Below are 15,166 nucleotides of genomic sequence, written 5' to 3'. Positions count from 1 at the left end.
TTTTACTACGCACTGAAGCTCCACAGTGCTGAAACTGAACTGACTTTGATATATTTTTCATCTGTGCCTTTTCTCTTTTATACTTCCAGCAGTGGTTGAAATCAAACACTTAGAATATCTGCTGTTGACTTTTTTTTATTTCTTTGGAGGTCAGATGGATGAGGAAATTGAGTGATCCTCAATCAGCACCCTGTAAAACTTAGGTGTCAATCATCGCAGCAAAGAACTTCAGTCATTTTCATAATAAAATAGTATACATAGATACTAAGAACATCATTTCACAGCCTCTACTTCACCGTTTATTAGGCAATCATTTCAAATGGGCACCATTAACCACTTACCAGTAACTGCAATTTCTGGATGAGCACTTTTGTGCACCAGAGAAATTTAAACCTGTGGCACTCAACACGTAAATGACTATGTCCACTCAAACCCTCGAGGCACACAGCTCCCCACACATCAACGAGGAACTGCTGAGTGTTCAGGAACACAATCAAAAGAAATGTAATCATCCCTATATAACATTTCTCACATCACTGTGTGCAAACTCACTGGTGGAATAATGGAGTCAGAAATGATTGTCTGCTGGGGTGATACATTGATCACCTGGGTAATAACAAAGTGACATTCCTGGTTCGTCGAGTACTTATCTACCAATTATGTAAGAAATTTTTGGATTCAATTTAGATAATGCTGTTTCCTTTGAAGGAATATGGGGGTGAATTAAAGTATTAACTGCATCTGTCTGCCTGTTTGTCCCTCAGGGCCAAGGAGGCTGAGCAGCTCAAACAGGACCTGCAGGAAGCCAGGGAGTCAGAGCGCAGGGCAAAGCACAAGCTGCTTGAGATTACCAGCAAGGCTGTCTATACGGTAACACACATACACACACACACACACACACACACACACACACACACAAATATACTGAGAACACACAGGCAGATGCACAGAAGTCATATAGTACACAACGCAACAGATGTAACTGTTCAAGAACAAGCAAGTAGGATGAAACTATTAATTGATTAGTCTATGGAAGGAAATAAATCAATGAATTCTATTCTGCTCTCTTAAGTCATTTATCAAGTAAATTAACCAAATATTTGCTGATTCCGGCTCCTCGGCTTTACTGATTTGCTTATTTACGGGCTTATTGAATAGGGAGAGTGGATATTAATCAGTCTGCAACTAGTAATTATTTTCATTATCGATTCATCTGTTGATTTTTTTCTCGATTAGTTGTTTGGGCCATTAAACACCCAGTGAAAATATCCTATATAATGTCCTATAGCACCAGGGGACGTTTATTATGTAAAACCAAGAAAATCACCAAATTCTTAGATTTGTGAACCTGGAATCATTAAATATTTGGCATTTTTGCTTGAAAAATAAGTTGAACAATTAATCCATTTTCATAATAGTTGTCGATTAAGGCCTGAAAGTCTGAACCAAAGTTGACATTTTTGTTATATTTTAACATTTGAACCGGTTAGTTTTAGAACTGTGCATGACATACTGTACCTACGTCCTGTCATCATCACCTACGTGTGCTGCGTCTGCCTGTTTATAGTCAAACAGATTAACTTCATTGCCTCTATACTAATATTATCATGGCATTACTACCAGCAGCATCAGCTCCAAGTGCAGAACTGGAGAACTGTCTGATGGCATCATGCACCTTTATATACTGCAGTCGCAGTCTCTCTACCCTCAGGTGGCATCACTCTCCCATCCTCTCAGAAAATAACTTCTAATTTTGGGCATTTCGACCATTTGGACAAAATAAAAATCCTGTCCCCATGTGCTACCGCGGCTCATTTTTACTTCTCTTCCAGTTATTTATCTTCTATTGGTTAATGGGCGACAAGCCTGCATCAATTTCCTATAATTAGTCCAAAAGTTTGAATCTGTTTGATCCGGACAGAGACCACCTCTGTTGGTCAGAATTTTACAAGGTAGGTGTGAAAACAAACCAAATTTTCTCCCAAAAATTCAAACATGACCAAAAACGAGAACATTTTTTTATCTGTTTTTGTGAGGATTTGAAGCAAAGTAAGCCAATTTAATTACTTTGGTCTCTTGTAAATCTTCTTATATTTTAAACATTAAGATTAAAGGATTAATTGAAAGTAAATCAAAAGATGACTCAATAATGAAAACAATAATAAGTCACAGCCTTAAAAATTACATAGGTGTTTATAGTATACTGTATCAGACAATACACAGATACATGTACACACCTGCATAAAACAAATAGGCATAATACACATATTATACAGTACATGAATGCACTGTGAGTATGGGAGAACTGTACATGCAGTGGTGCTTCACAGGAAAATATTGTGCACTTCCACATTGGGATTGCGGGCTGCCACTGCTGGTTTGAACACATGCCATGGCTGTACAGGTGTTTTGTCTTTACTGCTAATAGCACACGCTCACACACACTACTGTAGCCCCACAAAGCCACAACGAACAGGAGTTACTTACATAAGAACAGGCAGCACATAAGGCAGCCTACACAAGAGCTTCCAACATGCTAAAAGCCCACACACCACATATTCATCTGCTTACACACATGTATACACACACACACACACACACACACACACACACACACACACACTAGTGCACATACATACGAAAGACACGTTGCCACTGGAACTCCTCTATACACTTATCAGTTCCTTAGTGAAAACACAACGCAACACAAACATATACAAACACACTCACACAAGAACACAATAATTCAGCCGCTGTCAAATTGCTCTCTGTGCTCTGCCAGACCTTATTTACGTCGACTGTATCCCCCCTGGAGTTGGGATTCACATGCCAGCTAATGGATTTACATTTATATAGTGTATTAAGTCCATTTCTCATTCAAGTAGCATGTGGCCAATGCATTCCAGACATTTGGTCAGGATCTGAACGCACATATTTGTGGGTTCAGGGTCTGTGACCATTAAAGTGGTCCCCTTTTTATCCCCCCTTCTTCTCTTTCAACTGTCCTCTCTGTCAGCATTGTGTACCTGCATCCAAGTTGCACACATCTTTCTCATACTTTTTGCCTTTCCCCCATATATCTTCTACCTTTATTCTGTCCCCCCTCTCCCTTGTTTGTCTTATCTTGTTTTTACCCTTCCTATATATATATATATTTTTTTATGCCTCTGGGCCAGCGACAGCCAGAGCCGGGGGCTTATCGGTTTCGGTTTGTCCGTCTGTTTGTACGCACAAATGTCCACTTGGATTCAAGGACGAACTGTTTAGATTTTGGTGTCTAAAGGTGAAAGGTCAGGGTCACAGTGACCTCACAGAACATGCTTTTGGCCTTGTGAGTGCAATGAATACCTCAAGGGAATCCTTTCAGCTTTGGCACAAACATTCACTTGGACTCAAGGACAGACAGATTAGATTTTGGTGGTCAAAGGTCAAGGTGACCTCACAAAATGCGGTTTTGGCCTTGTGAGCGCGATATCTCGACAACTCTTCCAGAGGATCCCGTCACATTTGGCACAAATTTCCACTGTGACTCAAGGATGAACACAAAACACTTTTAAGGCATAACTCCAGACTTCACACAAAAATGATCACAAAATCTCACACAAATGGTTCATATTTCGAGGCGCCCTCGTGGCTCACCTGGTAGAGTGCGTACCATTAAGGCTCAGTCCTACCCACAGCGGCCACAGGTCTGAATCCAACTTGCGGCCCTTCACTGCATGTCCTCCCCTGTCTCTCTCTCTTGCTGTCAATAAAGGAAAAAAATTCCCAAAAAATAACTTGGTTCATATTTTATATGATTCTGGATAAACATGGATGTAATCTGAAATTAGTGGGGGAGGCATACGACCGTGATGCGGTAATTCAAGTTTCTTTCTACATCACTTCCAGTTCTTTTTCATTCTGTCCCATTTTCCACTTTTATTGTTGTGAGTTCATCTGCATCTCTTCCTCCCCTCTTAGTCCCCTGGACTCCCGCCTGACAGTATGGCTCCTGACCTGAGCTTCAGCAGGGAGAACCTCAGCTTCGACTTTAAAGATACTGACATGAAACGCCTCTCCATGGAGATTGAAAAAGAAAAGTAAGTGGCCGGGGGCGACTCTGCTGATGCTGCCTGATATTTTTGGGTGTCAGTGCGTTGGCATTTTACACTTCCTGTGACTGCGGTCGAGCCACATTCCAGTGGTTTGATGACATAATTGTTAATCAGCAGAGGGAATTGATTAGGTGATAGAAAATATCTCTTTGAGGTTACTTTTAAATAATCTCAAAATGTGTTTGAGAAAGCTCTTAATCTTAATACAGTATTACACTTGGAGGAACACCATCACTTTTAAATATGCATATTTTAATTCAGAGTTCAGGTGAGCAGTTGACCTTCAGCATTAGCTGTCGCTGATGTTACTGCCAGCATTCAAGCATTTCATTTCCCCTGCAGCTTGTGGTGTCAGTGATCGCAGACAGGAAAAACTATGTTTAGATGAGTGTGACCCTGGCTTTGGTGTTGAATAAATTAGCTGGCTCTTCATTGTCAACCACTTTGGTAATTAGCAAGTTAGCACAGGTCCATTACTGGTGGTTCACATAAACCTTGAAAAAAAGACTCTGATTTAAATGGGAGATAAATAAAATATAAAATATTTTGACCAGCAAGACTTCTATGAAAAGTGTTGATGTTTTCCCCTTCCATTATTTTGTATCTTTGTAACAAACTATTATAGTTAATTGCACAAAGCTCTGAAGTTCTCCAGAATTACAATACCTAGGACATTAAAAGGCCCATCAGTCCATGTAATCGGTAATTTACATTCCATTTTATAATTTGCACCTTTCAGTACACTGATTCTAAAAATTGTACATTTCTCATAATTGGTTTCCGATGAAAGTGTCTGGGAAAATGTTCAAACTCTGAGTGGAGCTTGCAAACAAATATATATTTTTGCAGGGTCTTTACATATGAAATAAATGTTCCTTTAGACTTAATTTTCCAAAGTTTGAATGTTTTTGATTGATTGGATTAGAGTATTATGTAATAATATGTAATTATGTAATACATGCTCCAGGATTGTCAATAATGATTATACAGTCTGTGCCCCTATTAAGAGGTGTGCTCATGGTCGTTGTATGTATTCATAATTGCCATGGAAAGCATAACTATTAAAGTCAGATCTACATTACAACATAGAGGGACTTGAAGTTGACAGTATGGTTACAGAAATTTTCGATGTATGCAGACGAGAAATTTGGTGCCAAAAAGGAAATATACTAAACTGTCTCCCAATCCTGCAATTTGTCAATGTTTAGGGTCGAGTACATGGAGAAGAGCAAACACCTGCAGGAGCAGCTGAATGAGCTGAAGACGGAAATTGAAAGCCTGAAGCTGAAGGAGAGAGAAACTCCTCTGGACATCATACACAACAAGAACACAGAGCAAGGGACCAGCAAGCACAGCAACTTTAAAAAGGTATCTAACAGCATGGCTGCTCGCATGGCAGACACACAAATGCACAATGTAACACCTGCCACAAAATACACACTATTCCCCCCCGTTGTGCCTTATCTATACACACACACACACACACAGTCAAACGTTTCTAGTCAGTTAAGCACCTTGTGTGCATGTACAACAGTTGTCAATAGGTCTTTTGATTAGATCTACCTCTTAAAGTGACATTGGGAAATTGACACAAAGGCCGGAGATTCGACTACATCCAAACACAACCTCAGGTCTAACAGAAATTCTTCTGAAATTTGAGGGAAAAAAAGCAACACAGCTGTCAAAAAAAAAAAGATCTTTACAAGCAACACTTTATCTCTCAATGCACTCCTGTGTTTCTAGTACATGTGTGACCCCTCTCCTGTTAGCTCGCTACAGTCTCCAAACACAAACCTGCTACAAGCTATCCACATTAGTACCACACTGACAGAGATGTCGGGAACACTGTGTACAACTCTACCTGAGATCTTTACATTGCACCAGTATCATAAAATAGTCTGACGTGTGCACTGGCAGTAAAGTTGCAGAGAGGAGCAGTCAACACAAGACAAGTAACGCTAGTGTTTGCAGCTAATGCTGCTTCCAGCTGGTCTTCAACTTCTCCTGGTTGAAAGCGGAACTGTGAGTGCAGCCATGTGGTGTTTTATTTACAGGGATATACCTTATACCTCTTTAATTTAAATGCCAAATTCTGAGGAATAACACTGAGTGAGGAACTGAGGTTTAAAAAAAACAACCAGCCAGCAGCATTTAAATTCTTCCTCCTGTGAGAAGAAATCAGCCAGAGAAACGCTGCCAATATTTACTGCTGCTGGTGTGGCAGAGAACTTTTTTGTTGGTATTTCTGATTCAATATTTGAAACGAAAGTTGAGAAAATAATACATTTTAATCTCATTTTTTATTTCAAAAACTAAATATATCAAATCCTAATTAGAAATGAATCACATACTGTATCGTATCCCTGCAAATTTATCTGGTCTCTGTTTGTAGATAGATATCAAATCGTGTAAGAGGGAGAGATACACGCCCCTTACTTTATCCTTAATGCACAGCTCTTCAACAGCTCAAGTCCCATGAATTGGTGTAGTCTAAATGGAGTCTTAATTCTCATCTCACATCATCTTCCAAGGATGATTGCCAATCAAAATTTTGGTCGTTCTCTCTCATACAACACCCACGCCACTCCATCATATTATTCTAAGGCAGGGTATTGATTCTCAGAACATCACTTAATAGCAACAGTCTCTGCTTGGGCCTGGGTTCATTTTCCAGCCTCGATTTTCTTCTTTGATGCAGCCCGCTGGGGGAGGGCGAGCGATCACATTCATTTTCTACTGTGACCTCCACAAGTGCACAGTGATTACTGGTCTTAAGTGTATTTGAAAAAAAAAAAAAAAAAAAAAAAAAAAAAAAAAAAAAACTGAGAGGGAAATCTGTTTTTACATGTAACTTATTTCAACTCCAACTGTTGTAATGGAGCTGCTTCATCTCACTATTCGGGGCTTAATATGCCGTTTCCTTTTCACTGCATCCTGGTGCAGTGATGATATGAAATGACACAAAAAAAAAAGTCTTTCAGCTTGAGGGATATTTCAAAATTGATTGGTCAAAGGCAGTGGAATTGTTATAAAAAAGTGGATTCTATTTCCCCTGTCCTCTGATGAACTGGCAGATTAGCCTCATTCCTCCTTTATCTTCCCACACTAGTATCTCTCTAATTTCAGTGAAAGCATCAAATCAAAATTTGAGCTATATTCTCAGCAGATTGTATAACAAAAAAGCCCTCCCCTCCTCCGTTTTGTCTCCTAGTGTAAAATACTTGTTAAGGGAGTGCTAATTGATTTTTGCTTGGTGATTAGTCATTTGGATGGATGGGGGCACCTCTGGCACGCAGGGGGAGAAGGAGCTAAGTTAAAAGTGTTGGTTTAATTGAACCAGAGGCGTGTGGCATTCATCTTGTTAGTGGGGGAAGGGGGGGGGATGGGCGCACATCATTGCAGGGAGAAGGGAGAAGAGAAATGGAGAGGGAGGAAACTTAAGTCAGCTTTGCCAAAAGAGTTGAGAAGTTTTGGAGAGGATGAGATTGAGGATGAGGACTTTGAGGGAGGCTGAGTCACGCAGAAGTGCTGAGAATATACTGGCGACCAGAGAGGGGACAGGATGAAGGGGACACGGTGGGAAAAGAAGGAGAGTGGGAATGTGGAACGAAGCACTGATCTCTGAAGCCAGAAGCATCAGGACCGGCTGCACCCTAGGGCAAGGTTTTTTCTCTGCCCACACTCTCTCTCCCTCTCTCTCTCTCTCTCCTCTGGATGATTAATGACTGGCTCCTTAACACGGGCCAGCGCCTTTGCATTTCCACCAGGCCACAGGTTCTGCTCTGTTAGCAGCAGGCCAACCAGCAGAGCTCATTTTCAACAGCTGAATCGCAACACAAGAGCTGCAGTGATTCTGTGTAAAGTTTCGCTGAGAGGAAATGTTTTGGGTTTTTTTTTTGTCATACACGGCGGTTCATCCAGAAGTGGCACACAAAGGAGGTCAACCATCGGGGTTACTCTTGTAGTGCTAAATAACATAAAGGAGTATTTCTTTTGTGGAAATAGCTTGCTATTGTGCCATTCACAACATTAATACCCCGGGACATTGAATAAAGAGTTCTTGCTCTTTCCAGCAGGGAGACGGTGGGCTGTGTGGAACACAATGCAAGAGAGTTAGACACAGATAAACACACACTCAGTCTTTCATACTCACAAGTGTAGCTCAGGATGCACGTCAGCAGGGACAATAGAAGGTGATTGGTAAACATTGCCCTGCAAATCCGTCCTTCTCCCACACAGTATGTGTTTGGATTTGCTTAAGTCTCTCCAGCTACACATTTCCCAGAAATAACCCGGATCTCTCAAACTGTCCTCCTTCATGTCCGGTCTAATATTTACTGCTTTAAGTCCTTTACCCTACAGATGTGGAGGACAGGGAAAAGTTTGCCCACCCATTTTGAAGTGCTCTCTTATGCTGATTTAGACGAGCTATTGGTTAGCTATGCTGATGGGGTAAAAGCACAGCCAGTGCCCCAAATGAATCCATCACTAGCTCGTTTACGCCTGGAGAGGAAAAAACAATTAACAGTGTTTTCTCTGACTGGTATTGATCACCTCCAGCTCTGGCTGTCAGTTTGATTGTTTCTGCAGCAGTGAGAGTCTGGGAATCCTACGGATTTCTTTGTCTATCAGGTCTAGTTGTAAACCCTGATTGAGGCTGATTTTTCTTTTCACTTGATGTAAATTAAGATCAGTGGAAGATGCATTAAGAACACGGCATGCCTTCACATGCTATCTGAGCTTCATTACGAACAGAATAACCTTGGGGGTATGTTTTCAGTAAACACAGCAAAGTGCACAAATACACTCCAATTATCTTCTCCTTATGATCTCTTAGTCTTTTGATTAGTCAAGGGAAACAGTCACATGTTGTGGTGGAATGTGCTGTAGCTTCTAGTGCCTCTTCAAATCTACTCTAGTGTTCATCAGAGGCATGACTAAATTAATCATGCATACATATGTACGTTTTCTTTAGAATCACAGCTAACATGACCTCATTCGAATCATGGATCTTTAATTGTGTTGTTATTTTGTGGAGGTTAACATAGCCAGCAAATACAATCTAGGTAGGACTAATGAAAAAATACACTTGCTTCAGAGTCTTTACATCGAGAACATATGATCACTTTATAAAATGTGATGTTGTGATAATTTAAACCAGCCAGTAGTGCATTAAGTTTAGGTATTTCCTACATGTTCATACATCAGTAATAATAATCCAATAATATTATAATTTAACAGATAGAAATAAAAAAATCACATTCCAAATTGATAATATCACACTCTACTCACATGGCACACCCACGTCTTACTGCTATGTTATGCTCATATATCATAGGTAAAGAACAATTGTGTGACGATATTATATAAGTGTGTTATGTAAGGATGATTTCAGTCTTATGCAACTTACTTTCACAGAACTTTTACTTTTGATACTTTACATTTTGCTGATGACACTTTACTGAAATAACATTTCTAATGCAGGACTTTAACTTGAATGAAGTATTTTGTTAGCATGGTAGTGCCACTTTTACGTTAAGTAAATGACCTGAGTACATCTTCCATCACTGACATTAATTCAGTAGGAAAGACACTTGATTAAATCAGTACATTATAGGGCATGGACTAAACCAAAATATAATATATAATCCTCTACTCTTTATAATCCATGAAATTGCAATTGTGTTAACAGCACTGAGTCATAACACAACACCAGACAGTCATTCAGGGTGGCCAAGCCTGCAATTAAATGTACACAATCCAAAGGGATGTTGAACTCTACAAGCCAGGGAACTCTAAAAGTTAAGTTCTGGAAATATGCCTTCACCCAGCAAGCTTGTTGACCATCCACGCATTGGTTTTGAAGGTCTGTCAGTTGAAATTCTTGAGCAGACTAGGGGATCACATCGCTCGCACTGGGAATACATAGAAGGACTGGACCTGGCACCGAGGTTGAAGGGAAGGGCAGGTGATGATTCAGCGGCATTAGTCACTAATGAGGATTTCCTCTTTACTTATTTTGCCTTATTGCTCCACTGCCTTATATTGTGTTCTTGTTTACATTCATCACTGATAAAACAAACCTTATCTGGTCTGTTCTGATCTCATCCACAGCTAACACTACAGAGCACCAAGTCCAGGGTGGCCTTCTTTGAGGAACTTTAAACTACACATCAGTAAAGACGGGATGCACAACTGCCAAGAACCTCATGTTTCTACATTCCTGGTCAGTGTAAATGACTCACCACACTACAAAGCCCTATAGCCCACTTCTTGGGAACCACCATGAAACACTATGAACAAAAAAAAAAAAAAGACCACTGCCTTGATCTGCACCAACTCCAGGGGCCTTGTGTTTACGCACAAACAGGGATGAATGCGTAATGCTCCTGCAAAATGTTCCTGCGCTAAATCTGGGATTCATAAAAAATTGAGTGTGTGTTTACAGTAGGTGTTTGAAATACAGCACATTCCCCTTGAACATTTTGAAGTGAACTTGGGTGTGGGGGGGTTCATTAGTGTCAAAGAATAAAGGTAGACGACGCAAGAAGGAAATAAACAAAATTGGGTAATATGAAAATTGACTGCTCCTGTTCTACTGTGGGTTTAATGAGACAGTACTCATGGAGTTTAGAAGGGTTATTATATCATTTCCAAATGGGGTGACCTACATTAGCTGAATGCCTAAGTGTTTTGAAATTCGAAAAGGAAACAAACCACTAAGGGATAAAGTTGAAAAAGAGAATGAATGATTATACGGCTGATATGTCACTCATACCCTTTCCCAGATAGTAGTTATACACAGCAAATTAAACTTCCTTCTGCTTAAACACTGACCATTTGTTATATTACATTTTATTTATAATGTCAACAAATTCCTTCATATGATTTATTCTTTCTTTGCTTAATAACTTCATGGTTAAATAAAAAAAAGGATGTTCAGGCAGCAAATACGGGGCATTTTTTTGCTATCATAAATTTAAAGAGCCATTTAATGCTAATAGTGGGAGTTGATGGGCTGTGGTGGATATTAAGCTCTTTCTCAACACAAAAATCCAACTCTGTGAGTATCATCAAGGAATTTGCCTCAGTCGAGTTGTGTGAGCAGTGTTTTTATTTTTTTAATCTCAGAATCTGTGTCCACGTTTGTGCCTTTATGCAACTTTGTTGTGCTGAATGTAGACAATTTGTTATGCATGAGGCCTTAGGACTTTTGTTTACATCTTGTATACACAGAGAAGTAATGTTACATATCTCTGGGCTGCCTCCAGCTATTGATTAGGGTGTCCTTAACGCAGGGCACTGAGTGCACTACGCTCTGCTCTTGAAAGTGAAGAGATCATTTGTACTAGGCGGTTCTTAGAATCTGAACTGGATGAAGGATTTTTAGATGTGAGCTTCTATCACATCTATCATCTATCTCAGTTTTTTTTTTTTTTTTTTTGTGAAGACAACCACTTTTTTGAAACATGAATTTGCATCTATTTTGAATTAATGTGTCTTTTTGAATTAATGTACTCTTTCCCTCTGAAAGCATTTTATTTTGGGGAATTATAATGTGAAGAAAACGGTTTTTATTTTTCTTTCTGTCTGCATTTAACAAGAATAGAAATCAGTATTTGAAAAGAAACCTGTGGAGGCGTTACAGTACCTATATTTCTAGATATACATCGTAACAGATACAGTATGTATGTTTTGCCTGTAAAATAAATGAATATCACATCTGATCTTTTTTTTGTTTGAGTATTTTTCCATACAGAAATAACATTGGTAGTTATTTTGGCAGACTTTGATGAATGTCAGCTTTGATATTGCAAGTGCCAAGAGTCTCTTCCACCCGACCCAAACAGACATCCAATTACACCTTTGAAATGAATCAAGTGTTACGTAAGTACCCTCCATCTTGTGTCAGATCACATACCCTGTTTGCTTGAGTGACAACGTCTTTGTGTGTGTGCTTGTGTGCCTACGGATGCGTGGGCGAGCGGGGTGTGTTGCATGCCCCGTGCACTCGTTTTTGTGCCGGCGTGTGTTGTGTGTCACCACATTAACCCTTTAATGTGAGTTTTTCTACCCGTGGCTTCGGGTCTCTGAGACTGACAGCTCTCTGCCAGAGTGAGTGGCACTGAGGTCAGGGGGCTTCTCCATAGCTCTGTCACCTCTTGGCTTAGTTGGAGAATGACCACCCTCGGCTTGTCAGTGTTGTGACAGAGAGACGTCATCGGGAGCCAACTCTCCCCTGGGGGTCTGGGGCTCAGAGGAGCAGGGGTGGAAGGTCTGTGGGGGCATCAGGGATACCGACAAGACACGCAGATTCTCCCTCATTGTTGCCACCCCCTCAACACTGTCCGCTGAAACAGGAGAGAGGGAAGAGGGCATGAGATAGGAAGAATCGCATCTTTTGTTATTTATCCATTCTCAAGGGATCACAGTTGACGTCACACCTGCACAGACAAACACTCATCTTGCAGCAGATTGTTAAAGGTTCTCAGTTTACTGCAGGGTGAGGGGAGTTGACGGGGACAGCACAGCACCTGCCAAGGGCTTGATTATAAAACAGGCACACACAATAGGAAGGAAAAACCCTTGTATCATAATCCAGGGTGAGCCTCTGTTCACACAGTTTTATTGGTTAAGTACAATTAACATTTTCATGTTTTGACTGCAAATAATGGCCAGAGCTTTACTTGCTTTAATGTGGAACTGCCAATGTAGCCTAAACATAACAACAATGCATGTATATCATTCGCTTTATCTGTGATTAACCTGTGTTCAGCCCTCATTATGCTACCATGGTTACCAATAGAGATCCAGTATAGATGTCTGAACTACTTGCTTGAAAGTTTAGGTTTTAATATGGGTCATTCATGAGGTATGCTAGTTCAAGACATCTTCAGGTGTGAGCTAGCTAGCTAGCTAGGTCGTGACCATTTCCTTGTTCCTTAACTGTTTTAGCACATTAAGACAGTGAGGTTGTGATTGACATAAAGATTATGAAGTCACAGAAGTACCCTTAAAGGTAGCTACCATAGGTCTCTCTACTTTCCTGCGTAACAATAGAAGTGCAGCTATGCTTTCTAGCTTAAAAAAACATGCACTGCGGTGAAGGCTAAACCACCCAACGGGTAGTCGCACCCAACACCTAAACAGATTATTTAAAAGTTGATAAATTTTCACCTTGGATTCAGGTTTACTTTCAACCTGAGCAAACCCTAGTGCTATAAGACAACGTTAACTGTAATGCTAACAAACAATGCTAACAGCCATCTCAACATACCTACTACTAACAGTATCCTACCTTTTACACCAGAACACACATTATGTTCTCGGCGATATTAGGCCTATGTTTCATTCATTCATTTCATTCATTGTCTTCATTTGTTGCCACTGCTAATGTTAAGCTCAAATGACCAGTTTAGGTAAATTGTAATTTATACGATTTAAGGTAAAGATCATATTTGCTGCAAACTCTGTGACCACCAGCTTCTACTTATCAGATCTAAAGCATTTCCTTTCACGTGTTTATCTGCTGTGTCCTCCCATGACATTGTGAGCACCACAAACTAAACCATCCATTGTGTTTTATCTCCACCATGGCGGAGCTGACTATTTCCTGTGGGTTTATCAGCCTCTTTCTCAAATATACTCCCATGTGCTAATCTCTTCCCACCCATACCTATTCTAAAAATATGCCAGCTCAGAAATCCTTTTGTAACACTCTGGGCAAATGCAACAATATTATTCACATCAGATGACAAATGAATTTCTAACCATTCGCCCTCGATTTCTGCTGCTAGATAATTTATGTTACCTGGCTTATCTTGCTTGGACAAGCTGTAGAACTGAACTTAAAGGATAACAAGAGACTTCAAGTATTGGTTGGTTTATTTGGATGGGGGATTTTAACTGACTGTTTTGCCTGAGGCACAACCTTTACCCATCCTACTGCTAACTCCTGCTGATGTATTTCCTCCAGTGACCAGCCTGCTTTTCCCTGAAGGTGTTTTCTCCATAAAGGTTGCCCTTTATGTAACCCTGTTCCTCTCTCGTGTTGCACCTGCTCTACAATATAACGGATAAAGAAGGTTGAGCACTTCTTCTATGACTTAAGATACTTTGAACCTTATCTGAAAGCTCACCTGCGTGGATTTAAATACCTCTTCAAAGATAGATATGTAGATATTATCAGAAATCCCTTTGCAATGTCCTTTTGATGTGCAGTCTTTGTGTCAGGAGCCATGCTGGCCTTATAAATTAAATTATGAGCATAGGCAACTTTTAACCTCAATCCTGATCTTCCTGTGCCTTTATTCATTGCCTTGAATTCCTCCTTCTGAGACTGTCCTTACCAGAAAAATGGCACTGGTCATTTGTCCACTGAAAATGACATATGTTTACATTTTCTTGTCAAGCAACTTCTCTTGGTTGTCCAAATAATGACCGACCTCTTTTAGGTGGCATAGGCAGAAGTTGCAGTCGGCATGTAGAGCATGCAACTTCAACAACAGATGTTGTAGTTGGCATCCCATTATCCACCAGACAACATTGGTTTGCTTTAACCATGTAGATGATCATTTGAGCTTGTTTGATGAGCTGAACCCTAATCAGGTAGTCTTAGTTGCGGGAAGTTAACTATATCTTTACAATAGAGGTGACAGATGAGAAAATTAAATACAAGTGACTTTTGAAATGGTCTGATGAATCGTTTTTGGAAGACGGTGGCAAACAACTTATTTTGTTGTGAAGACTTGTTGCTCCTACCTCATCCCCTCAGTCTGACAATACTCTTTAAAACAAATGGCTTCACTAAGGCTGTGCAAAGACCAACTTCAGCCCTGTGTGAAAAAAACTAATTCCTCTCATTCATTTTAATAAAGCCAGTCTGGTGGCGCAGCAGAGGTCCAAAATGACTCGGGACCATTCAGCAATGCAAGGCACTGCGTTGTTCAATCAAGTTCTTCCACTAGCAGATACAGTATGCATGTGAACTCAGTAGATATATGATCCATTGTTAAAATCACACTTATTGTAACGAAAGATAAAATATTTGCTGGACATGATTACTTTCC

At 40.2% G+C, this 15,166-nt stretch overlaps 1 protein-coding gene across 1 annotated transcript in view; it reads left to right on the top strand.

The window, feature by feature from the left end:
- nf2 (neurofibromin 2) overlaps positions 1-11,804 on the top strand; it is a 30,608-nt gene extending 18,804 nt beyond the window's left edge. Inside the window, exons 13-16 of the mRNA XM_022752801.1 lie at positions 765-870; positions 3,964-4,082; positions 5,306-5,465; positions 10,212-11,804. Of these exons, the coding sequence (XP_022608522.1) occupies positions 765-870; positions 3,964-4,082; positions 5,306-5,465; positions 10,212-10,262 (436 nt within the window). The 3' untranslated portion in view covers positions 10,263-11,804. The remainder of the gene's footprint in view (positions 1-764; positions 871-3,963; positions 4,083-5,305; positions 5,466-10,211) is intronic.
- The last annotated feature ends 3,362 nt before the right edge of the window (positions 11,805-15,166 follow it).

Source organism: Seriola dumerili, unplaced genomic scaffold (genome assembly GCF_002260705.1).
Source record: "Seriola dumerili isolate Sdu_G_001 unplaced genomic scaffold, Sdu_1.0 BDQW01000177.1, whole genome shotgun sequence".
NCBI lineage: Eukaryota > Metazoa > Chordata > Actinopteri > Carangiformes > Carangidae > Seriola > Seriola dumerili.
Note: the sequence above shows the minus strand (reverse complement) of the source record. Positions and strands in the feature narration are given on the sequence as shown.